Consider the following 25,333-nt stretch of genomic DNA (forward strand, 5'->3'; position numbering starts at 1 on the left):
TAATGCTTGAACTGAAAATCGTCTTCAAGGGAGAGAACATGTTCCTTTCACAAATCCCTGAAATTGAAAATGAAAATTGTGCTAAATTCAAACACATGGAGCTAGACATCCAGGTGTTTTGTTTGGACACCTGTACCAAAGTATTGGAGAAATAATTAAGCTGTGAAAGATTTTTGTTGCTGAAATTTTGTTGTTTAAGTAATAGAGGATTTGAGTATTAAAGTATTAGAACCTGGAACGTTGATGAGGTAGTTTGGGTTATTTTCTTCTGCAAAATTAATCCCAGGGACATATGGTAGAGAAACTTCCTCTGAAAGTACTATGAAAATATGAGCAGGCATGTTTTGTTCCAAGTCTGCCACCAAGTGGCAAGACCTAATACTTTTATATGCATGTTCAGTACATAGATGGCTTCATGCTTGTTTTGCGTAAAGCTTCTTTGCTCAGCTTTTCTGTTTTAGATGTTGTAGGGTGTTTTGTACTGCATGCAAATTGTCTGCTTTTAGTGTCTTCCTTTTAGTTGTATTAATTATTATATTCAAGTCTGTACCAGCAGTTTTTGCAAGTAGTGTATCCTATTCAATATTGTAAGTGTACACATAGAAAAAGCCCATTTCAAAGTGACAAATTGCAACTATTCCAAATCTTTCTACTTTTGTGTATGTTCTAAATAAGCTTTTATGGACTATGGGTTATTATATATGAAATGTTTGACCTCAAAATTGCTGTAAAAGGCTGTAAAGGCATGAGAAGCAAGGTCAGGAAGGGGGTGTATTAAGGGCTCAGGAGTCTAGGATGTGTAAAAGTTTAAACTCTCTGTAACATAATATGGTAATGTAGTTCCAGACTAAGGCCTTCCAGCCAGAGCTACAAATACCAGGAAGATAAGAGACAATTGAGAATGACTTTTGGGTTCAGTGGGTTGTTTTTTCACAGCTGTTTTCCATTGTCCTTGGAGCTTGTACGTACAAGGTTGAGGCAAAGAGCTCCAGGCTTTTTGTTTAGAGACCAGTATCAGAGTGTCTGAGACAAGCTAATAGGGAAGAAATTTCTTAAGTACTTTAATGCAGGAAAACATTTCTTGTTTAAGTGGAAGAGGAAAAGTATTACAGACGCAGCCGTTCAAAATGCGCGGTAAGACCCTGTACTGTGTGAATTTGATTAATAGGGAATATAATAGGGAATCGCGTATCTAAAGAAATTAATAACAATATAATTATATTCATATAACCAAAATTATTACCATAGTACGCTTTGTAAACATCTGCATCAATTTGACTCATTTACTTGGAAACATTTTGCCTGCCCTTTTCAGCTATAGCTTAAGTTGTCAAGCGGCCCGTTGGTGTAATGGCTTTGGCGTGTGACTTGCATGCTAGAGGCCGGGGGCTCGAACCCAGCTCCTGGCATGAGTTTTCTTTTAACAAATAAACATTTCCTTGAAAAAGTAAAATAGCAAATATTATCGACACTATATTGAATTTGTTGGTATTTCTAAATATCACAACATGTTCAAAGTTAAGTGATTTATTAATAACTAATAATTTCAAAATGCTTTTATTTTAAAAAGGTATTTTGTTTGGGGTGATTTGTCACTGTTTTCACAATCTTCAATTTATTAAACATCTATTTTTGAGACGGGGTGTTCCAGCCCTCTGTATTCCGTGTTTTAACCTTTTCTATGAGTACTTGTGCTCGATATTGCAGTAAAAAACCTCATACTTTTTAGAATCCGCTAAATAGAGAATATAATATGGAATTGCTTGTCTAAAGAAATTAATAAAGATATTAATTTAAGGATCTAAATATATGTATTTATATAGCTGTTAGTATTACTGTAATCCACTTTCTTTGTAAACAAGTTTCACAGCTTTTATTTAAACAATATTTAGTACCTGGTTGCATTTTTAGAAACCTTAGTTTGAATAAAGCGGATCCCAGGTGCAAGTGACTTCATAACTCGAGAAGGCATTATGCCATATTTTTTATGCATCAGCTGAAGCCTTCTGAAGTCTCTCAAAAACATAAAAATGTAACATAATATCGTGTGTGGTACGATGGGCAACTGATTCTTTTTTTTAACTCTTCATTTAGCGATGAAAAGATGTACAAACGGAACACGTCCAAAACAGCAATATGAAAGTTTTATGAACGTTTGCCTTCATCTTTAATTGTTGTTACATTATTTTCATACATACTTATAAAATAAACTACATTATGCCAGCAGATATGGGGGGTTATATAAGAAAATACAATTGTTTAATGAGAAACACAACAAACAACAAAATAGTCCACACAGAAATATTACTGTGTAATCTCTCATAATCTGAAATCAGGTCTCATTGGGGAGATAAAATGAATCCATATTGTCCAGTATTTCTTAAACCTCTCTGCCTGTAACATGAGAGAAAAAGTTATCTTTTCCATTATAAAGATTTCACTCACAACATCAAACCATTGTTCATGTGCTGGAGATTCTTTTATAAGCCATTTTCTTGTGATTGCTTTTATACTAGCTGCTAGAAGAATCCCCAATATGTATCTGTCCTTTACTTCAGTATGATCAAAGTCAAAATTACATAACAGAAAATTCAAATGATATGTCCACATTTACTATATTAAGGGTTATATATATAGATTTCCAGTATTGTTGTATTTTGGGGCATGACCAGAATATGTGTGAGTGAGTCGCAACTTGTTCTCCACATAACCTCCAACACTGAACTGCTGCCTTTTTGTTTGGCTTGAATTTTAGGGCTGGTAAAAAAAAAAAACAGGTCAGATTCCTCCAACAGAAGTCTCTCCAAGTTAGTGAACTTGTAGAGCCTTGTTGAAATCCCATGTAATTCCACTGATATACAGAAATTGTTATATTGATTTCTTTCCCCATTTTATTTTAATATATTCTGTTGAGTCTTTTTTCATATCATCGATCCTATTGAACAGCTATGATATTTTTCTCAAGTTACCCTGCTGATAAACAACTATAAAATTATGAAGCAGTTTAGTGCCTTCTGTTACAAATAGTTTTTTCTCCAGCTATTTATATGTCTGATTTGAACATATCTGTAAAAATCTTTTTTTTCCAGATTGTAATGTTGTGATAGATCTTCAGAGTTTTTCAAATGATCCTGTTTCATCACAGTATATATTGCTGTAATCCCATTTGTAGCCCAAATCCTAAATTTGTGTCAGATTTCCCAGAAGGGGAATCTGAATCAAACTACCCACCTTAATATTTTAACCTCTCTCTCTCTCTAAGTCATAGGCTTTTACTATCTTAAACCTTTAATTGGTAAAATTATCCAGGGTATAGCTGTTTTGTATATAGTTTCCGCCATTGGTCTATTTCCCAGGACCGTCTGTATAGGAAATTTACCTTAAATCAAAGACTCCACCTCCTTCCATTTTACAGTATGATATCTATCACACCAGCAAATGAGTGGTATAAGATGAGCTGCTTGGTAGTATGACTTTAAGCAAGGCAGGGCTAAACCACTTTTCTCCTTGGTCAATTGTAGTGTTTTAAATTGAATTCTTGGCTTCCTTCCATCCCAAATGAATCTTGAAATAATTTGATCCCATTCATTAAATTGTACTGATGAGATTTCCACGGGAAGAGACTGAAAAAGATATAGTATTCAAGGCAGAATATTCATTTTAATAACTTCCACTCTGGATCCCAGTGAAAGTGGCAGTAAACTCCAGCCAGCCATTAGCAATCCATTCTGCCAACGGTTCTATTTACAGAGAAAACAGAAGAGGTGACAGGGGACACTCCTGTCTTGTAACTCATTTCAAACAAAATCTCTTAGAGAGATATCCATTGATCTTATTTTTTGCTAGGATTTAGGTAAATTGTTTTTGTTATATTGATAAATTCATCCGCAGATCCAAATCTTTCTAATGTCCGATATTAAAATTTCCAGTTGCCCCTGGTCAAGGGCTTTTTCTCCATCTAGACTTCCTTTGATCATCAATATGCTTCATAATATGAAGGGTGCGTCTAATATTGTCTTGTGTTTGTCAGTTCTGAATAAAACTGGTTTGATCTAAATTCATTATCTGAGGTAATATTTTCTCTAATCTTTTGGCCATTATTGTAGCATAAATTTTGTAATCTACATTAAGTACGGAGATTGGCCGGAAAGACCCACATCTAGTTAGATCGTGTCATTCTTTTGGGATAACAGAAATGACAGCTTCACTTCAAGAAGGTGGTAAATCCCCTCCTCCTCTTATCCAATTACAGGTGGACAGGAAAAAGGGTGCCAACTGTTTTTTGAATGTCTTATAAAATTCACTTGGAAAGCCATCTGATCCCAATCCCTGTTGATTTATTAGATTTAAGATCTGAAATACTATTAATTTCCACCTCATTTATTAATCTAGTTAGCATGTTATTTTGTTCCTCATTTAAAACAGGCAAATTAAGTGACTCTAATAAGAGAACTATATATTGTTTATTTTGAATTGGAAAATTTAAGTTGGAATATAATTTTTTGTATTATTCTGTAAAGGTTCTTTGTATTTCTTTTAGTTTAGAATGTATCTGGTTGGTTACTGGATTAAGTATTTTGGGAATTTTGGGATCTGGATTGTTGTTTACTTAATCTTCTTGCTAATATTTTCATTGATCTGGCTCCTGATTCGTAATAACTTTGCTTTAGAAATTGTAGTTGTGTTTCTACCTCTATGATTTGTAATTTATTTATTTATTCCCTAACTTTCAATAGCTGTTGACGTATTGTACGAGTGGGTGTTTTTAATGTTTTTGTTCTATAGTTTTTAATTCAGATTGTAATGCTCTTAATTGGGCTTGTCTTTCTTTCTTTCTATATCAATAAATGGAAATAAGTTTCCCTCCAAGTACTGCTTTAGCTGTATCCCATAGTATTGCTGGAGAAACCTCTCTCGTATCATTGTTCTGTTCAATTTAGTGTAATTTGCTCTTTAACATCATTATCATTCAGAACACTACAGTTCATCTTCCAAGCAGCATGTTTTTTTACCAGATTTTTACCATATCTAAGTCTAAATGTCACATAAACTGGTGCATAGATAAATCCAAGGTTCTAATTTCACAGTCCTTTATTCTTGATCTGTCTAATTTGTATATAAGAAAATAATGTGTTCTACCATATGAATAATGAGGTGCAGAAAATGTGTATAATCCCTTCCTGTAGGGTATAGGTCCCTCCATACTTCAAATAAACCTAGGTCTTCTATAGATCTATTTACGTATTTCTTTAATGGTTTAAGTTCCCTTTTACAATTCTTAGAAGTATCTAACTTTGGATTTAAGTAAAGATTAAAATCTCATCTGAATTTCAACACTCCTACTGTTTCTGCAGCTATTAAATCAAACACTTTAAAAAAAAAGAACTTATCGCTTCCTGGTTGTGCATAGATATTAAACAATGTAATTAGAGAGTCTTCTATTTTGCCTCTAGCAAGGATGAACCTACCATCTTTGTCTTTAATCTCTGACAAATACTCAAAGTAAACTGTTAACGGAATGAGTATAGCTACTCCCCTTTTAGGTCCCGTTGTATGTGATGAACAGAACACTTTTATCAAAACCCATCCTTTTCAATTTAGCATGTTCTGCATCAGATAGATGAGTCTCCTGGAGAAACACTACCTGGGCCTTATCTCGCTTAACGTTTATTAGTGTTCTACTTCTTTTTATAGGATTATGCAGACCATTTACGTTAAAAGAAATTACTTATATATCCTGTGAAGACCATTTAAACGAGTAATGCTGCTTACTGGTATTGAAACCTCCCAATCTCTCAAACATGCTGGCATTTTGAACTGTACTAAAAACAAAATACTATATCTAAAAAAACAACTTTTTAAACTTCGGGGCTTCACGTGGGGGGTGCAAAATGTAACCCCACCTTTTGTGCCCCGATAAAAGGTTCGGGGAATTAGGGAACAAAAAAATTAAACCCCTTCTTTTCAAAGAGGGCCCTAAATATAATACTACAGTTCCTAATTGCTACTCTCGGTCTCTAACCTTTTCTACCATATGTTACGAGGCCATTTTTATCATAAAAAACTGAAATTATATTAAATGTTAATTTGCAAAATCAAGTAATTCATCCACATCAACCAAACATGAATAGCTCCATAAGTTTCTGAGTTTTACTACACAACTAATTTCTTAGTTTTACTACACAACTAAATTGAAACTGGTACTGATAACCTCCATACTGCCCTCTCACACCTGGATAAGAAAGGAACATATGTGAGAATACTGTTTGTTGATTATAGCTCAACATTTGTTACCATAGTGCCCTCAAAGCTTCTCATCAACCTCCAGGACCTGAGACTGAACACCACCCTCTGAAATTGGATCCTGGACTTCTTGACAGAGCGTCCGTAGGTGGTGAGGGTGGGCACCAACATATCCTCTACCCTGACTCTAAATACTGGAGACCCCCAAGGCTCCGTGCTTAGCCCTGTCCTCTACTCTTTATTTACCCATGATTGTGTCGCCAGGTATAACTCAAACTCCATCATCAAGTTTGCGGACGATACATCAGTCATCGGCTTGATAACAGATAGTGAAGAGTCTGCGTACAGGTAGGAGGTTGAAACCCTGGCAGCATGGTGCCAGTAGAACAACCTCTCTCTGAACATCAGTAAGTCTAAGGAGATGATTGTGAACTATAGGAAACAGCAGGGAGGAGATTACACACCTATCTACATCAATGCGACTGCAGTGGAGAGGGTCAGCAGTTTTAAGTTCCTGGGAGTTAACATCTCAGAGGACTTAACCTGGACCCACCACACCAACACCGTGGTCAAAACAGCACAGCAGTGCCTATTCTTTCTCCGTAGGCTAAAGACGTTTGGCATTCCATCACATATCCAGGCCAACTTTTACAGGTGCACTAATGGAGAGCATCCTGACTGGTTGCATCACTGCCTGGAATGGAAACTGCTCCGCTCTGGATCGCAAAGTACTGCAGAGTTTGGTGAAGTCAGCGCAGCTCATTACCGGTTGTGAGCTACCAAACATCCAGGATATCTACTCAGCTAGATGTCTTAAGAAGGCCAGGTCCATTCTCAAGGACCCCAGTCATCCCAGTCACAAACTGTTTTCCCTCCTACCGTCTGGTAAACGATACCGAAGCATTCGGTCCAAATCCTTCAGATTACGGAACAGCTTCTACCTCCAGGCAATAAGACTGCTAAATAGCCAACCTGCAGCTCCTTTAGCAAATCACCTGTAATGGCTAGATCAACACACAGTTTTCACTGTATTCAGCATCACTGCACTACTTGTATATATTGCATACACCATGGACACATAGTAGCTCTATTCATATTGAGTTTTATTCAATTTCTATTACATCTATTATTATGTAACCTTAATTTTGTCATTTTTGTGATTTTTGAGATTCTTTCAATCTCTTAATCAGTGTCAGGGGAATTCAAGTTGTTCTCTAATAAACTTTTAGATGCACTTGGTTATTGATGCTCCTTTGCTCTCCTCCGGGATTCCATAGATCCTCAGGTTTTGTCTCCTCGACCTGCCCTTCAAATCCATTATTTTGACCCCTGCTTCTGTTTCTGCAGCAGGTCTAAATGTACAGACTGGCTCCTTGCGCCCCACTGGGCAGGGAGAGGACTATTTTGGTCTCCCCATTCCTCTTCAAAATCCTTTGTCATGTAATTGTGAGTGTGTTTACGTCCTCTTCCTCGTTTTCCCATTGTCACTCAACACTTAGTATTTGTATTAAATTATTTAAATTACAATTTTGACGAGATTGTTTTTCTAAAACAACCAAGAGAGTGAAATTTTTTTTGAATCTTTTGTTTCCAAAATGTCCCCTTGTGATATTTTAGCAGCTTAGCTACATGACTCCATATTAATATTGCTATCAAGAGGTTTTAAATCAGTACAACTTTTATGAAATTCAAGTATTTTAAACGTTTAATTAAATAATAAAAATCTTACAGTGTGCACAAAGATTCTAAGTTGATCATGAGGAAGACAAGTCAGCCGTTTGTCGCACATAAAAAATGGATTTTTACAGCTTTTAAAGTCATGCAATGCTTGAGTTAGGCAGGAACACCTCATTGTATCTTATTTTTTATTTCATCTTTAAAAATTAAAGAAACCATTTGCCCATCGAGTTGATAAGCTGTTACCCGATTTAATTGTAAAAAATAACCCTTCTCCCCTGCCTCGTTTAATTTAAAGATTTCTGTGAAGAAATCCTTAAACATAAAACAATCACGTATAATAATTAATCCAGCTGGTTCCCTGTTGAATGATACTGACGGACCGCGTTCAATTCCAGGCGGCGTACTACATAGTACATTTGAACTTTTTTTTTTAAATTCCAAGTTAAATTGTTGGCTGATTACTGGCGGCTGACATTTGGATTAAGACAAAATATAGATTTTCTCAATCCGGATGTAAACCTGAAAGAGACACATCATGTTCGCAATAAGCTATAATAGTGGACTATTTTTATGCATTTGGCTATATGAGAAACAAACTGAAAGTAATACTCTGATCGCACTTTAAACCGCCTGGGTGCCGCTCACTGCATTACAGTGCTCATTACCCCTACAAGGACAATAGAAGTGTTTTTTAAAAAAGAAAATAATCTCAAAATGTTTCCGAAACGTCCCCTTGTGATACTTTAGCTGCTTAGTTACACGATTCCATATTCATATAACTATCGAGTAATGTTAGATCACTACAACATTTATCTTTTAACAATGACAGCAAGTGGTGTTCTTACTACGTATTCTTAGAAATGAAGTACAGAACTTTTTATGAAGTACAGAATATAAGCTTAATTATGTTAGAACAAGCACATTATAACCAGAACCCACTGTAAGTTACCAAGTTAAAGACTTTTATGTGTAAAATTTATGCATCATTAAATTATTTATGAAGAAGGTGGAAGGTTGTGTACTTTTGTCCAACTGAGCAATCTTGCTTTTATAAAATATACCGACTTTTTAAAATTGAATGTTAAACATGTTGTAATACAGAGTTTAAAATTAGTGAAAGTTTAAACAGTAAGCGACTTAAATTCTTAATTGGAAAAAGATTGTCCCTCAGCAGAGACCGGGATTCGGAATGTTTTAACGCAGTGTACCTCGCTCATTTTGAATGGATGGTTCTGTGTGTTAAATAAGGGTCAGAACTAGCTCTCCCATTTGTATTAGAACCTGGAACATAAATTCAGAAGTTTTCTTGTTTTCATATTTTAAATCACACTCAGAAATATTTTAAAATGTCCCTTTGCCAATTACAATTTGTTTAGGTAGCAACAATACCAATGGAATCCATTCATTGCAGCGGAGGATTAATGACATGAAACGGGAATAGTAATTCTGTTAATAGCCTGACACCACTGTCCCTCTTAGCAAGAGCAGTTGTTAAAGGGAAATCGGGTTGTGGTGGAGGTGTTCCTGCCCACGTCCTTGGGAAAATGAATGATCTAATTAGAATTTAGATGAACATGCCACCTTTTTACGCAAGTCAATTAGAATAGGGTCACATTTGCTTGCCTCAAGAGTTGTGCGATTACACTGCTGTCTTGCTCTGGATGTACCCATAGTGAGCGATGTACAGTAGGTTCGCAGTCATTCTTTATTTGAAATTAGTGTTTGGAGATTTGGTTACCTTAAACATTGTGCTTGAGCTCAATCCTAGTGGTTGATATAACAGTATCAATGGATATAGTTTTGTCAAAATTAAAGCCAGCAAAAGCTATGGAGCAGTAACAGTAAAAATGAAAATTGTGACACATATAGTGACAAGCTTTAATTTTTTATTTAAACTTAAGTTTAAATTGAAACTTTTAATGTAATTTACTAATGTAAATACAGTAGTTTTAATTCTTGTTTATTAGCATTCTTTCATCACAAAGTATAATTTAAAACAAAAATTAGCCCTAGTGGGGAAAACAAAACTTTTCAGTGGACACATTTTAGCCTGTCCTTTAACAAACTGGTGCCATTTTTGTATGACTTAATGATTGTCATTATTCATGTGGTTTAAGTTTTCCTCCATCATGTTTCAGATGAGAAGGAATTTTCGTGTCACCATTGTTGACTGGTACTGCTAAGCATCCAATGGCAACTTCTGAACTGAAAATCAGTGGTCATGCTTTTCCAGATCTGGAAAACATTTGCATTTTTCACTCCACAATAAGTCCTGATATTTTCTAAGCTTAAATGGTAAAGGTGGGAGGTTCCTTATGAGCTTTTTTTTGCTGTATTTTTGGTGCTGCTCTCTGTCCGCAGTGCAAGACTTTGCATTTGATAACCAAAATTTGAATATAAAATCAATCCAAGGAGTTCGGTTCTCCATCTTTTACCTGCAAGGTAGCACTCATAAACATAGTAATGATCAGTGAGTGTTTATTATTGGTAGTGAGTTTGTTTATTGTATTTTGCCTTCTAAAAGTTTGTAAAAATATGACAAACTGTTTCAGTTAATACTTTCTCTGGATGTATGATCATTACAGCACTACTGGTATACGACCATGTTTGGCTGTATTTTTGTATCTGAACAGCTGAGGGCACTAGCAGATACAAAAAAAGTTTCTTATAGAATATATAGTGCCAACTTTCAGAGCAGTTCAGGGAACTAGAGCATTCTAATGACTGGAGAGCTTTACCTTGTTTATATGTTTATTCACAATTAGCAATGAAATATTTCAAAGTATGCATAACTGTGTAATCTTTTCTCCCTTGTGCCTAGGTCCAGACTGCTCCTTAACGGTTCCTTCCACAGAATCATATTGGGTTCTGCCAAACGCCAAGCCTTTCAGTCCATCTGTTGGCCGTGCGTCCCACAAGGCTGTGGTGCATGGAAAGTTTATGTGGGTGATAGGAGGCTACACCTTTAATTACAGCTCTTTCCAGATGGTTTTAAAGTAAGCTTTTCTTCTTCACCCATATAATCCACCAACATATTTAGTTAAATGTCTCTTCTGTATAAGAAGACCAGAGTGTCGAAGAGATTATTTTTCTCTTAAATTGAAATCTCTTATGTGTGGTTTTGAATGCGGAATTAGTAAAATAACAGATTTTTTTGTAAAGGATTTTAAATATTAATAAATGTGTTCATGCTAGACAACACCCTTTGATGTGTTGCACAACTCTGAGCTAAAAATCCCAAATTGTTTATGTGGATGATTTTCTACACTTCTTTGCCAGATGTGCAGCTGTATATTTTTACATTTACTTTTAGAAAAATCACAAACACGTTAATACAATGTCCCACAAAAGTATTACTTAATAATTCTTACAGTTCTTATAGTTCTTACAGCCTGGTGAAATCTTTTGGTTCATTTTGTAGTTACAATTTGGAAAGCAGTATCTGGAATGTCGTATCAATAAACAGTGGACCCCTGCAGAGGTATGGACACTCCCTTGCTCTCTACCAGGTAAGAGGCTTTGCTAAGAGATATGGGTGCTGGTGTCCTTCTATAAGTTGTGATCCTGTGATACAGACCTGCAATCACACTTTTTAACATGACTGGTTATGTGTGGTTACTTACACTGAAGGAAAGCAAATTAGTTTCAAATGGAGTGGAATTTTTCTCAAATGCTTGGTAGCTGTTCATCATTAGGCCCAGCATGTGATGCTTAATTTGTACGGGTGGAAACAATCTGCAGCAAACAGTAATTTCATAAAACTGCAGCGAAACTTGTGCTCTTAAGGCACACGCTGAGATGGAGTGATGAGAATTATTTGTAAAGCTCTTAAGATGGTGATATAAAAAGATTTGGGAAATATTGTGTTTAATTTGAATTGTAAAAATATTCAATAGCTATGGTAAGATGAGATGTAGATTACCTTTAAACTGTAACCAGTTTCAGTGATTTTGTAGTATTCTTATGCAAAAAAGAATGGATTTACTTTTAACATGATCATAGAAATATGGTAAATATGGTAATCCAGTTAAGATTTATTTAAATTTATCAAATGTATTATTTTAAACTATGAAATGTGTTATCCCTTTATAAAGTAAAGTATTTCACACAATCTTTGTGTTTTGTGTTGACACATGAGCTTTACCAGTACATTACCACAGTATAACATAATGTCTGAGCTGCAGACTGTTGTTAATTGTTGCCAGAGGTTTGTGTGAGATGTACCTACAAGTGGGTAATGAAGTCCTCCTTTGAAAGAAGAAACAATTCAATTTTTTTTTAGTAATTCAGATACAAAACATTGTGGTTGTCATTGGCACCCAACAGGCTCTGCTCAGAGACTCTTTGGTATTGTAAATGCTCATGTACGAATTCCAACATGATATTTCGCCCAGTCCATGTATACATTGATGGGGCATCAGTGTTTGATTTAGAGTAGCAGCTTAAATAGCCTTTTCCAAAACTAGTTGCAAATCCCCACTACCCTAAACTTCAGTACCAAGATCCTCCTGGTTGTGGGACCAATCTTATATGCTACATTTCTTGCATTATCCAGATGCTCCATCACTGAAACAGCAGACATGATTTGCAGAAGGAAAGTTTAACTTTAGGTCTTATATTTCTGTAGTAATAAACCAGTGTCCAATTGTTATGTTCAACTGAATTTATATAATCAGTGTATGCATTATAGGCTTGAGGAAGCTCATGTTGAAGTTAATGCATTTTTTCTTAAGAATAAAGCTATATGAAGGATTTGCAATAAAACAAATAATTCATTGGAAATATAAACATTTGGCCATGAAGATTTGTTACAAGGACCTTTTGTAGCACTTCATACCTATTATAAGCATGTTTGAAATATAAGCAGTGATACAACATTAACGGTTATCAGGACACTTAGAAAATATTAACATTTTTTACATGACATTGCTTAATTGATCATTTATCATTTTTTTCCCCAAATCGTTTATTTGGGGAAAGATCTTACTTTTAATAACAGAGTAAGATCTCAATATCAAGTTTTATTTACAGTTATATCTGTTTTCTGAGTTTATTCTGTATTTGTCCAGTTAATTTTCATTTTAGATTATTTCCTAGCAGAAGTAATGTCTCAAACACAGACTTGTCCGTTCATCTCTTTTTCTGTCATTTTAGTTATTTTTGGTTAATGGCAAAAAAGTCCTGAGGCAAGGATCAAGCTGTGTAATAGTATTTGTGGTTTAAATAGGTTGCTCTGGTTTTCTGAAAAGAAATGTGTTTATACTTGTTACATTCCAGTGTGTGTTCTGTGTGTGTGTTTTTTCTGTTATGTTCACACTGCTGACCCTTGATTGTTCTCCCTTCCCCATTGGCCCACCATCACACCACATTTTCAGTATGACGTCATCATCAATTAACTCTCAGCCAATCAGAACACATTTTATTCACTATATAACATGGAGGCTTTCAGGAAGAAAAGGCCTTTTGTTTGACTTCAGTCCCGTTTGGTTTTGGTTATTGCTGCGCTTCGCTCCTGGTTATTGCTTCGGCTTCGTTTGTTGGTTTATCAGCAATTTGGCACAATTCATCCTTCCTACACTTATCCAGCTGCTCAAAGGAAGGTTCCTCCACAAACTTTCGCAAATCAAAAGTAGCCATAATTACAGTACCTTGCCAAAACACAATCCACAAATCAAAATCCTGTACCAACACCAAAATTCTGCAACATAAAAAAAAAATCCTTTAGGATGGGAATTAGATATCCCGGACGAGCCCCCAATAATGTTACAACCCCAAGTGTCTAGGGGTAAAGGGGTGTAACATTTAGGATAATTCTTTTGGAAGCAGGTGGGTTTTGGTGAGGGACTAGGAAGCGTGATAAGGGTAAGGAACTAGAGTGGTGCCAAAGAAAAGAAAATAACAAAATGGAGCTGGCTACGACAGTGAGGGAAAGCTAATCTGACTACAAAAGAAAACCCGAAACACAAAGTCTTCGGTGTCTTCAACACCCTAGCTAACCTGCACTGACTACCCAAAACCATACAAGACAAACGGCACTCACCCGTACTAAACTAGTGTACTAATACAAAGTCAACTAAGTGTGTAAAGTGTACCCCAACAACCTAAACTAACCTTATATACAAAAGTTCACATACAAACACAAGTGAACCAGGACTACAAACAAGGGAAAACAAGAGTAATCAACAGGAGCAGGGTACAAAAGAACACAAAAGTTGAACATGTAACACTGGGGCAAGGTAATGGCAAAACAAGGATGAACACACAAACAAACGAAAGTACAAAGACACTAATATAAACCCAAAAAAACGACAAAGCCAAAGCTATACGAAAATACACACACACAAAGCAAAACAAACCAACAAACGAAGCCGAAGCAATAACCAGGAGCGAAGCAAAGGAATAACCAAAACCAAACGGGACCGAAGTCAAACGAAAGGCCTTTTCTTCCTGAAAGCTTCCATGTTATATAGTGAATAAAATGTGTTCTGATTGGCTGAGAGTTAATTGATGATGACGTCATACTGAAAATGTGGTTTGATGGTGGGCCAATGGGGAAGGGAGAACAATCAAGGGTGTGGACATAACAGAAAAAACACACACACAGAACACACACTGGGACGTAACAATACTTGATCAGATATGTGTGTGGTCCAAAAACATTTATTTTTCATCCAGTATGTAAGTCATTTTCATGAAGACCCATATTTTTGTCTCTTATAAAAAGCTTAGGACTGCCGTGGTGGAGAACACGTACTCAAAACAGTTTTCCCCAAACCCAGTTAACCTACCAGTATGTCTTTGGACTGTGTGAAGAAATCAGTGGAAACCCATGAGAACACTGGGGGAGCATACAAACATGATGCAGATTGAATTGAACCCAGAGATACGAGTCAGCAATACAAACCACTATGCTACTTTGCTGCCGAGCTTAAATTTGGTGCATAACTGGCAGAGAATGAAGACTGTGCTAATTGCACAGAGAATCTTTGTCATTGTCTTTTTTTGCAGTTAAAAGACCTGTAGGTTGAAATTAATTCGCACCTTCATCTTTTTTTTCTTTTTTTTAGCAGGTTTCTTTACTTCTTATGCAACATCTGCTTTAAAACTTTAAGGAGTTAAATTTTGTCAGGTAAACAAAAAGAGATGTTCAATGTGAACTGCTGTGTTGGTCTCCAATACATTTCACTGCCTGAGTTTTTTTTTTTCTATTGGAAGAAAGTGTGTTGCAAATGTTTAATTTTCATCTTGCACATCAGTTATTTCCAAACTAACCAACAGTACAAACTTCATGGTACTTCACTGGAATGTATTCAGTTAGAGTTCAGAGAATTTGTTTTCCTTTATGGTAGCGAAAAAGGATGAGATGCACTAGCAGTTTCTCACTTTTAAACCTTTAAGAAAGACTGGTTTTGGCTCAGAGGTAAAACATCCTGCAGTGAAGGGGAGACAGACTTAAGCGGATTGTCCCTTCTGCTACAAAGATAACACCAGGAAAATAGATACTGCCTGCTTCAGGGAGGCTACAGGTAAAGGAAAAACTGAACATAAAGCCGCATATAGGGAGAAATCCAGCTTGAATGATTTGATAGTCACATGTGGACAGCAGGATTAAATTTACTGTTGAAAGCAGTATCCTGTTGATTCAGGTTCAGATAGAGACAGGTGGATTCTGAAGAGCCTTTTGTGTTTCATTTTTACTTGTCTGAAGCAGTGCTGGTTTTGCTGCTGTTTAGGTTCTCTGATTTCTTCTAAATTCTCAATTTTAACCTCTTTGGGCAGCTGTGTTTGTCTTTCTCTTAATGTAATCTAAACACATCGATTATGGGGTAGAAGTTAAAAGCAGTCACCTGTAAAGAGGGTCAACACTGAAAGCAGAGGGTTCTGCAGCTTTTTGCTTGGAGAGGAGACAGTGAGTTATTGTTGGTGTAAACAAATGGGATTTTCTGCAGGAATTTTGATCAATCAATAGGTGAAAGGTCAAGGAAAGTGTTTCAGACTAAGTTTTTTTTCCCCCGATAATGGCTCTAAATCTTCCCTTTACTGTAAGGTTGAATGCATCTGTTGGGCACTCATTTAATTTTCGCCATACTTTTCAGATGTGCAATTGTACCGATTAAATAGAACATAAAGGAGAAAGGAAATAGCGAGACTGCAATGTGGCGTGAACTGCAAATGACTTTTCAGATGATTACTGTGAAGGTAGAATATATAATGCTTGATAGAACCATTGCTATTCGTTAAATCTACTACTGATTTCATTTTTGCAGTTCATGACATTACAGATGTGATTTTCCAAGAGCATATAATCAACTTATTTTAATAGCATCTGTCAACTTCTCAGTGAGGGGGCTTTCTAGTGGTGTAGTTCCTCACCTCCACACATTGGAGAAGAACACCTCACAAGACTTCTCTCAGGGAGATCTTAGAGAAAGGAGCTGAGAACTTACAGTCTGATTTAGTTTGACGACTGCCAGCTGTGAAGCCTGTCATAAAATAAAGGGAAGCTGTCTTCCCTTTCCCTTTCACACAACTCAAGCTCTTGTGGAAAAAGTCTTCCTTCACCTATCTGAAATAGTTTGTATCAATGTTTTGTAGTTCCGGGTGTTTTTTTTTAAATGTCAAGTTTATTTTGCCAATTGTTAAGGCAGCTGTTATATAAATTTTCTATCAGCAAAATTTGAAACCATGCTGACATTTTTTGAGATTAGCACAAGGGGGATGCACATTCCATTGGTTTATATTTAAACCTGTCTCTCTAAATTGAAAGGAATGTTTGTACTTTATGGTAAGGGGAAACATTTGTGCTTGCTGCACATCACTTGATGCTTGACCTTGTGGTGTCACTTGATGGCGATGTTGAGCTATCCTTTTCCTACCCTTCTGTTGCCAGTGTTGCCATTTGCATGGAATAAAGGATTTATGTATGTAAGATCTGGTTTACTGACAACAGGTGTATAAAACTCTTAACAGATAGTGTCAAATTTAAGCATCTATGCACAAATGTTTATGTAAGAAAAAACTGAACATGAAACACTGCAGTAGAATGTCCTTGGACACAACATATCCATATTTGTATGTCCAAAAAAACAATCCATTCATGTAGATGCCCTCTTCTTCCATGAAAAAGTTTGAAAGAGCAGAAGATAGAGCTTTGCTTTAAGAAGGAAACTGGAAGGTTTTTGTCTTACAATATGCTGTATCTGTTTCCAAAGTAATAACGAGTTTGAATGTGAAATTAGTTCTGATTTAACTCATGATTACTTTGGCAGTCTTAATCTTTCACTTTCTAAGATGTCTTGTCTGATAACACCCTCGCTTTACACCCCCAGTATAAAGGCTCCTAATTCAAATTCTTTTTTTTTTCTCTTGACTGGGATTAAAGCTACTATTTTGGGCGCCATTGCATTATTTTTTGTTGTTATCCACCTACATGGATGACCACAAAAGATAGTGTCTTGAGATTCTTTCTGCTGTCTTCATGGATTCTTGCAGCCTCTCCAGGTTGTTCTGTTCTTGTTTTGTGGGTTAACAGGCATGCTTTTCATTTCTCAGCCTTTTGGCTTTCCTTTGTTTCATTACTGCGTTGTGAAAGGCTGCTCCTGGGGGGCAAAGGGGTGGTACTGGTACATCTTAACAAAAACACAGTTAAATATTGTGCATATATGGAATTCTTTCTCATAGTGCCGGTATTGCTATACTTATGTTTGCCGTCTTAATGTCGATACATGTCCAGTAAACTTTGGGAAAAAGTTTATTTAGAACTGTAGAGTAAGTAAACAATATTAAAAAAACAGACATTTGTTCTTATTATTTTTGTAGAAGCCGATCCATGTGCTTTATAGTGCTATATGTGTAGCCACAACATCTTACAAAAACTGTATCTTAGTTACAGATATGTTTTGGCTACTTTTATCAGTCAATTACCTTGTTTCAGGTATGGTGAATGCAGTGGGGGTGTTTGAGGGTTTAAACACTGAAGTCTGTCTTGGGCATGTACAGTACTTTAACTTATTTGATACACAGCTTAAGCTTACACTGCTGGTGCTGCTCTCACTTTGGGGAGCGTGCAGCAATATTTTGTACTTAGCTGTGGCTTAGCAACAGCATAAAATGAAATCCGCAATTAGCATATAAATTAGTACCTAGTTTTTTAAGTCATGCTCAAGGTACAGAATAAAATAATCATAGCATTGTATCTGGAGAGGGGTATGAGGAAGAAAAAAGTTTCCTTCCAGGACATGCAGTGGAATCCTTTTTATTTCTGATAGTATTTTTAATTTAATATCTTGAGTACAGTATGTTGCAAATCCAGTCACCAGATGGAGCTGCTGGACTGATAAACACCTCATTAAACTAAAATGTAAACTGTAAAACAACATCTCATTTAAAATTCTTCTCAACATATTTGTAAGTACAGTATCTGTTTTGAGAACATGGTTTTGACTGTTATCTGCTTGGAAACTGCATAGATTTACTTTTAGGGGAAACTTCATTTTAAAGCTTACAAAACATTGCTCATACTTTTCACAGATTATGCATAAATGAGAAAAGTAAGTTTAAAACATTTAATGAATTTAATGCACAAACTGCTGAGGGGTGTATAAAATTAACTCACAACAGTTTATGCTTACATTGCTCATAGTAAGGTAGGGGAGTGTGCTGTGTTGCAGGCAACAGTAGTTCTGGGGCATTATAATGAAAAGATTTGTAGTGCTTTTAAAGACGGAGAGAGAATGAAACCCGGTGGAAATTAATCTTTATCATGTTATTTCAAAAAGTATTTTCAAGTTCTATGAGCTGTGGTTCCTGATGCTATACTCTAGTTCCTTAGTTTTATTATTGTCTCACCAGAATTTGAGCTTTGGGGATATGGTTATTTTAATTTTTCTTTAAAAAAGACTAATGAGACTTAGGCCTTTAATATAAGGTGCATTGGAAATTACATGCAAACAGAAAATTTAAGACAAGAATTATTAAAGATATCTGCTGACAAATAACTGATAATTTGATAGTCACTTCAGTGGTGCCAGACAGAGGCCAATGGCAAGAATTATATATGCTTTAGGGGCAATTTCTTTTCATCTGAGTAAATTTGGAGCCACCAGAGCACAGGGGTCTGAATACCTCTGGAAGCAGCCTATTTTGGTTTTTGAATTCTTTAAAGATATCTGCTGATAAATAATTTTGTCTTTAAAAAAATTCTGTGGGAACATTGCAATACAAATACTGAATTGTGAAATGTGAATTTTCAAATGTAGCTGGCTATAATATAAAGTAATTTGTGATTCTTATTTTGAAAATATTGTGCTTTATCCACTTTGCATATTATCAGATACTATATTGCTGTTGTTAACCACATACACTTAAAAACAATGGGTAGGTTTGTGGCAGATGTCACAATCTGGTTTGTACTATTGCAGGATTTACCATCTCGTTCTGTATGTTGATAGTGCTGTTTTTAACATAACACAAGAAAAGAGAAGTTTTATGCGAGATGAATTTGGTCTTGTGCAGGGTAGGTACAAAATTAGGAATACGTGCTATAGAATCTAGATGATGTATTCAATTCAGCTTTCTCTTGAAATGTACAGTGCCTTGCGAAAGTATTCGGCCCCCTTCAACTTTTCAACCTTTTGCCACATTTCAGGCTTCAAACATAAAGATATAAATTTTTTATTTTATGTGAAGAATCACCAACAAGTGGGACACAATTGTGAAGTGGAACGAAATCTATTGGATTTTTGAAACTTTTTTAACTAATAAAAAAATGAAAAGTGGGGCGTGCAAAATTATTCGGCCCCTTTACTTTCAGTGCAGCAAACTCACTCCAGAAGTTCAGCGAGGATCTCTGAATGATCCAATGTTGTCCTAAATGACTGATGGTGATAAATAGAATCCACCTGTGTGTAATCAAGTCTCTGTATAAATGCACCTGCTCTGTGATAGTCTCAAGGTTCTGTTGAAAGCGCAGAGAGCATCATGAAGACCAAGGAACACACCAGGCAGGTCCGTAATACTGTTGTGGAGAAGTTTAAAGCCGGATTTGAATACAAAAAGATTTCCCAAGCTTCAAACATCCCAAGGAGCACTGTGCAAGCGATCATCTTGAAATGGAAGGAGTATCAGACCACTGCAAATCTACCAAGACCTGGCCGTCCCTCTAAACTTTCAGCTCAGACAAGGAGAAGACTGATCAGAGATGCAGCCAAGAGGCCCATGATCACTCTGGATGAACTGCAGAGAACTACAGCTGAGGTGGGAGAGTCTGTCCATAGGACAACAATCAGTCTTACACTGCACAAATCTGGCCTTTATGGAAGAGTGGCAAGAAGAAAGCCATTTCTCAAAGATATCCATAAAAAGTCTCGTCTAAAGTTTGCCACAAGCCACCTGGGAGACACCCCAAACATGTGGAAGAAGGTGCTCTGGTCAGATGAAACCAAAATCGAACTTTTTGGCCACAATGCAAAACGATATGTTTGGCGTAAAAGCAACACAGCTCATCACCCTCAACACACCATCCCCACTGTCAAACATGGTGGTGGCAGCATCATGGTTTGGGCCTGCTTTTCTTCAGCAGGGACAGGGAAGATGGTTAAAATTGAGGGGAAGATGGATGCAGCCAAATACAGGACCATTCTGGATGAAAACCTGTTGGAGTCTGCAAAAGACCTGAAACTGGGACGGAGATTTATCTTCCAACAAGACAATGATCCCAAACATACAGCAAAATCTACAAAGGAATGGTTCACAAATAAACGTATCCAGGTGTTTGAATGGCCAAGTCAAAGTCCAGACCTGAATCCAATCGAGAATCTGTGGAAAGAGCTGAAAACTGCTGTTCACAAACGCTCTCCATCCAACCTCACTGAGCTCGAGCTGTTTTGCAAGGAAGAATGGGCAAGAATTTCAGTCTCTCGATGTGCAAAACTGATAGAGACATACCCCAAGCGACTTGCAGCTGTAATCGCAGCAAAAGGTGGCTCTACAAAGTATTAACGCAAAGGGGCCGAATAATTTTGCACGCCCCACTTTTCATTTTTTTATTAGTTAAAAAAGTTTCAAAAATCCAATAGATTTCGTTCCACTTCACAATTGTGTCCCACTTGTTGGTGATTCTTCACATAAAATAAAACATTTATATCTTTATGTTTGAAGCCTGAAATGTGGCAAAATGTTGAAAAGTTGAAGGGGGCCGAATACTTTCGCAAGGCACCGTATTTGGAAGTAGTCTGTTTCTTTTGAATTGTTTTTCTGCATGAGAGAATTTGCCTTAATTGTCTGGCCTGGCAGTAAATCTGGAGATCACTGCTTTTGTACTGTGTACCTACAGTAAATGTATTACTTAAATCTCTATTATATATGCATTCAACAATACATGATTTAAACAACTATCTTGTATATTTAGAATATAAGTTTTATTAAAAATGTTCGTTTTTCCCACCGTGCAATCAAATTATTTTTTTGTGGGCTCTGAATATTCTTAAGACAAACACAAATTCCTGTGAATAAAATGGCCTTGCATTTTTTATTGAAAACTGCTGCATCTGTTAAGTTCAATTAAAAAGCTTGATCCTCTCCTAAATTATCATCTAATATTTTTTTCATTACAAAGAGCATCAAGTTGTATTTATTTTTACGAAAGATCAACACTTACTCACCAAGATTGTGTTCTAATTCAGATCCTATTCTTGTCAAAGCTAATTGATTTCACATACTGTACAGTTTCAGTTGGGAAGCCTTGCAGTTGTATGATCATTTGTTTCTGTAATTGGAATTGATCTCTGTCATTGCAAGCTAGCTCTAGACTAAGATAACTTCTAAACCTTAAGTAGCCTTAAATTGGCTTTGTCATTTTTGTGTTTTGCTGTGCAGTTGAAATGGGGTCTTCTACTTCAGTGAGTGTGTTACCAGCTATAACTGATACGTAAACCCTGTCATACAGACATGTTAGTTTGCTGAATCCCCATCACAACTTGAGCATTAAAATGATTGCATTAGTCACCCCCCTTCATCACAATGCTAAACTTGGCTTACTTTTAGCCACATGATGTTTATGTATTTTGAAGTGCTCTGCTATCCCCCTGTATGTAGGTCAATGAGATGAAATCTGGTAATGTAGGTTGTTTGGAGCAGGAGCCATGTAACCCCCTTAAACACAGTAATTGTTTACATTGACACATAGCAATGCAGAACATGTTATGTGTGACTTAAATGTAAAAAGAATGTACAGTAAGTGAACACTTGACAAGAGGTGGCATAATTATACTTAACATCTTGACAAAGTAAACACATTAGCATCGCATCCTAATAAATACTGAAATGATCTTCTATACTTTTACACATCTAATTAATAGCCCATTTTTATTTATTTTGAAAACATTAATCACATTTAAGTAAAACATTTATACATGATATGTGATGACTTTTTAAGAGGTCTGCTGCTATTAAAAAGTAGCCAGAATTTGCGGACACGGGTGGGTTGAGTTTCACATTCAGTCTAAATAAGTGGCATTAGACATACGTCAAGGCTGAATATGGACAGAGGTACTTTTTCTAAGTAAGTGCATTATACCCTTTAAATTTTAATTCCCGTTAAACACACAAAAGTTTAAGAAATACACAAAGTGGCAATGTGTGTCTTAAAAAGTAACCTACATCATGTCATTACTGAGAGCTCGCTGAATGCCCGATGTGACTTCACTTCTGTCCAGTCCAGAGTCTTTAGTGACTCTCCAGTCTTCTACACAACTGTGATGCAGCTGATCACTATTCAGTTTAAATACACCATATTTTAAGATGACTCAATAAAAAACAACACATTGCACTTCACACATATATATTTTAATATTTCCCTTTCTTTTCTTTGCTGAAAACGTACTGAGCATAATCTACAGGAAGAATTAAGATTTTCTGCAGATTATTGGAGTCGCAGCTCAGGCCCCCATGTTTATTTTTAACACTGTTTTACTGTGCACCTTGGAATTCTTGTTCTATTTTAGAAAGGGAACAGAGGACAAACTTTTCCTCAAGCAAACTTTCAGCATAATTTTTAACTACTTGCAAAGTGCAGCTGGTTTGACATTCTCATTCTCTTGGAGTACACAGTGTCAGGAATCTATATATAGTTATTTTAAAAACTGTAGTGGTATTGACTTGGTTTATCCCAGTCTATAAAGGAATATGTGTCCTCATGGAGATTTTTTTTATTTTTATCTGATACCTCATCTTGAAGTGTCATTTGGGAGATACTGAATAATGTCATCCTATACATGTCCTAGTACATCTGATACATGGAGCATGATATACCTTTAGATATGTGGAGAGCATGGATATTTTTGCACTTAATTTTGTGTTTTTTTTTCTCACAACATTCTGCTTTTGTATTCCAACAGGATGACATCTACCTGTATGGAGGCAAAATTGAAACCAGTAATGGGAATGTCACTGATGAATTATGGGTCTTCAATATCCCAAACCAGATGTGGAGTAAAAAAATCCCCACTGTCCTGGTTCATGGCCAGCAGTATGGAGTGGAGGGACACTCTGCTCATGTTGTGGAGTTTGACAATGGAGACGTGATAATGGTCATCATTTTTGGATATTCATCTGTGTACAGCTATATCAGCAATGTACAGGAATACAACCTACGTAAGTGCAGTACAGAAACACGCTTGCTTCTATTTCTGCTATAAATATTTGGTTTCTTGGTACAGTATGTTGCCATCCAATACGGTAAGACTATGTTGAACACTCAGATTAAATATTTGTACTGCCCATTATAAACGCTGGAAAACATGGTACAACCAGCAACACATCTGTCCTGCTCTGCAAAAGTCAACACTTGACATAGTGATGGCCCCTGAAAAATGTTATTTTAGGAAATAGATTTTGGAATGCAGTTATACTAATGTTTTCTCTTAAGTTCTGTTCATAGTGTATGATTAATTTAAGGTGTTTTACATCTTATCGCAGATTCACAAACAGCTTCTTCAAAGCACTACATCTGGCTTTGGGAGTCAGAGGTATTGAATGTGACAAAGCACAGATAAGAACGTGACAATAAACATGAGAAAAGTTACAAACTGTAAGCCCTTTGACCTTTCATGCTATTCCTGTACTGTTTGCTTCTAGTGTAAATCCTAGATTTCAAGGTTTATGTGTAAGGTTTCTTGGAAGGTCTGTAAAACTGTAGTCCAATACAATATGTTCAGTATGTTCAGTAATAGCCATCAGTTCCTGGATGTAATAACATTTGCAATATTGATCCAGGTAAACCACTTGTTTGTTAACACATGAATTGAAATTAACACCTGCAGATAGCACAGTTTTCAAAGACCTGGAAGCGTTCTTCCAGTTTTATCTCATTTCACAGCTCTTTGCGATACATATACCATTGAAAGTGTTGGTGCATGCTTGCTATTTTACAAGCTTTTCCTGAAAAGCCCATTAGATGGAGCTGTAATACAGCAGGAGAGTACGTTATTGCATTTTTCCAGGGCTGCAGTCTGCCACGAGGGGAATACTATTACTCAAACCCAGACACGGGGCCTTATGGGGTAAAGAGCACACAAAATCAAATCTGGATTAAAAATAGCAAAACAAACAATGTGTTGCACGTAAGATAGCTATGAATCCCTTGTAGGGCGGTATTATTTTTAACCTAATGAACAGCACAAATGCTGGAAACAACCCACGAGTTTTTGCTCTAGGCAGAATTTGTGTTCTGGTCTGAATCACACTGCTTTTTTAAAGATTAAAGGGAAAAAATATTAGAAACCATCATTTGAAGATTACGATGTCGTGCAGAGGGAATGCGTTTTGTATCACAGTTTGATCCTCTTCAGGTATTTAAAAGGTGTGGGACAGTTTACCATACAACCAGAAAAGCAAATTATGTACGTCTGCCTAAGCAGACTTTCCAAAACTAAGGTAACAGGTACTAAGTATAAATTTAAAAAGTTGCACTCTGTGTTGGATTATATACACTAGCCTGCGGCAAATAAACCTGAAATAGAATAAAGCTGGGATGGAAATAAGATTACTGTTGCACAGCATTAGTAGAGCCATGTTTCCATAGTTAAAGAATTATTTTAAGACCACATAAGGACTGCCAGCCCACTTCAGACTAAAGAAGGCTGCTGTTGTCCTAATTATTTCTAAGGCCTTCAGGAAATTATTATTCTGATGTTTTTATTCTTTAATAAGAAGCATATCATATTGTTCTTCTTCAATCTAACATCTTATGATACCCCCCTTTTTACAGGTTTGTTTGTGCAGTTGTTTTAGTTTATTTTGTGTTTTTTTTTCCAAAGTAGGTTGTTTGCTAGTCAGTACAGTTTGTCCATGAGGACTCCGTTGTACTTTGGTCTCTTCACATGCTTTTAGTCTGTGTGGTGACCTCTCTGGC

General features: G+C 36.2%; 1 protein-coding gene across 2 annotated transcripts in view; it reads left to right on the top strand.

The window, feature by feature from the left end:
• atrnl1b (attractin-like 1b) overlaps positions 1-25,333 on the top strand; it is a 422,410-nt gene that overhangs the window by 77,801 nt on the left and 319,276 nt on the right. For both annotated transcript variants that reach the window (XM_006630935.3, XM_015347888.2), the window contains exons 6-8: positions 10,745-10,919; positions 11,345-11,432; positions 23,319-23,574. In XM_006630935.3, the coding sequence (XP_006630998.1) occupies positions 10,745-10,919; positions 11,345-11,432; positions 23,319-23,574 (519 nt within the window). The remainder of the gene's footprint in view (positions 1-10,744; positions 10,920-11,344; positions 11,433-23,318; positions 23,575-25,333) is intronic.

This window comes from Lepisosteus oculatus, chromosome 4, assembly GCF_040954835.1.
Source record: "Lepisosteus oculatus isolate fLepOcu1 chromosome 4, fLepOcu1.hap2, whole genome shotgun sequence".
Lineage (NCBI taxonomy): Eukaryota > Metazoa > Chordata > Actinopteri > Semionotiformes > Lepisosteidae > Lepisosteus > Lepisosteus oculatus.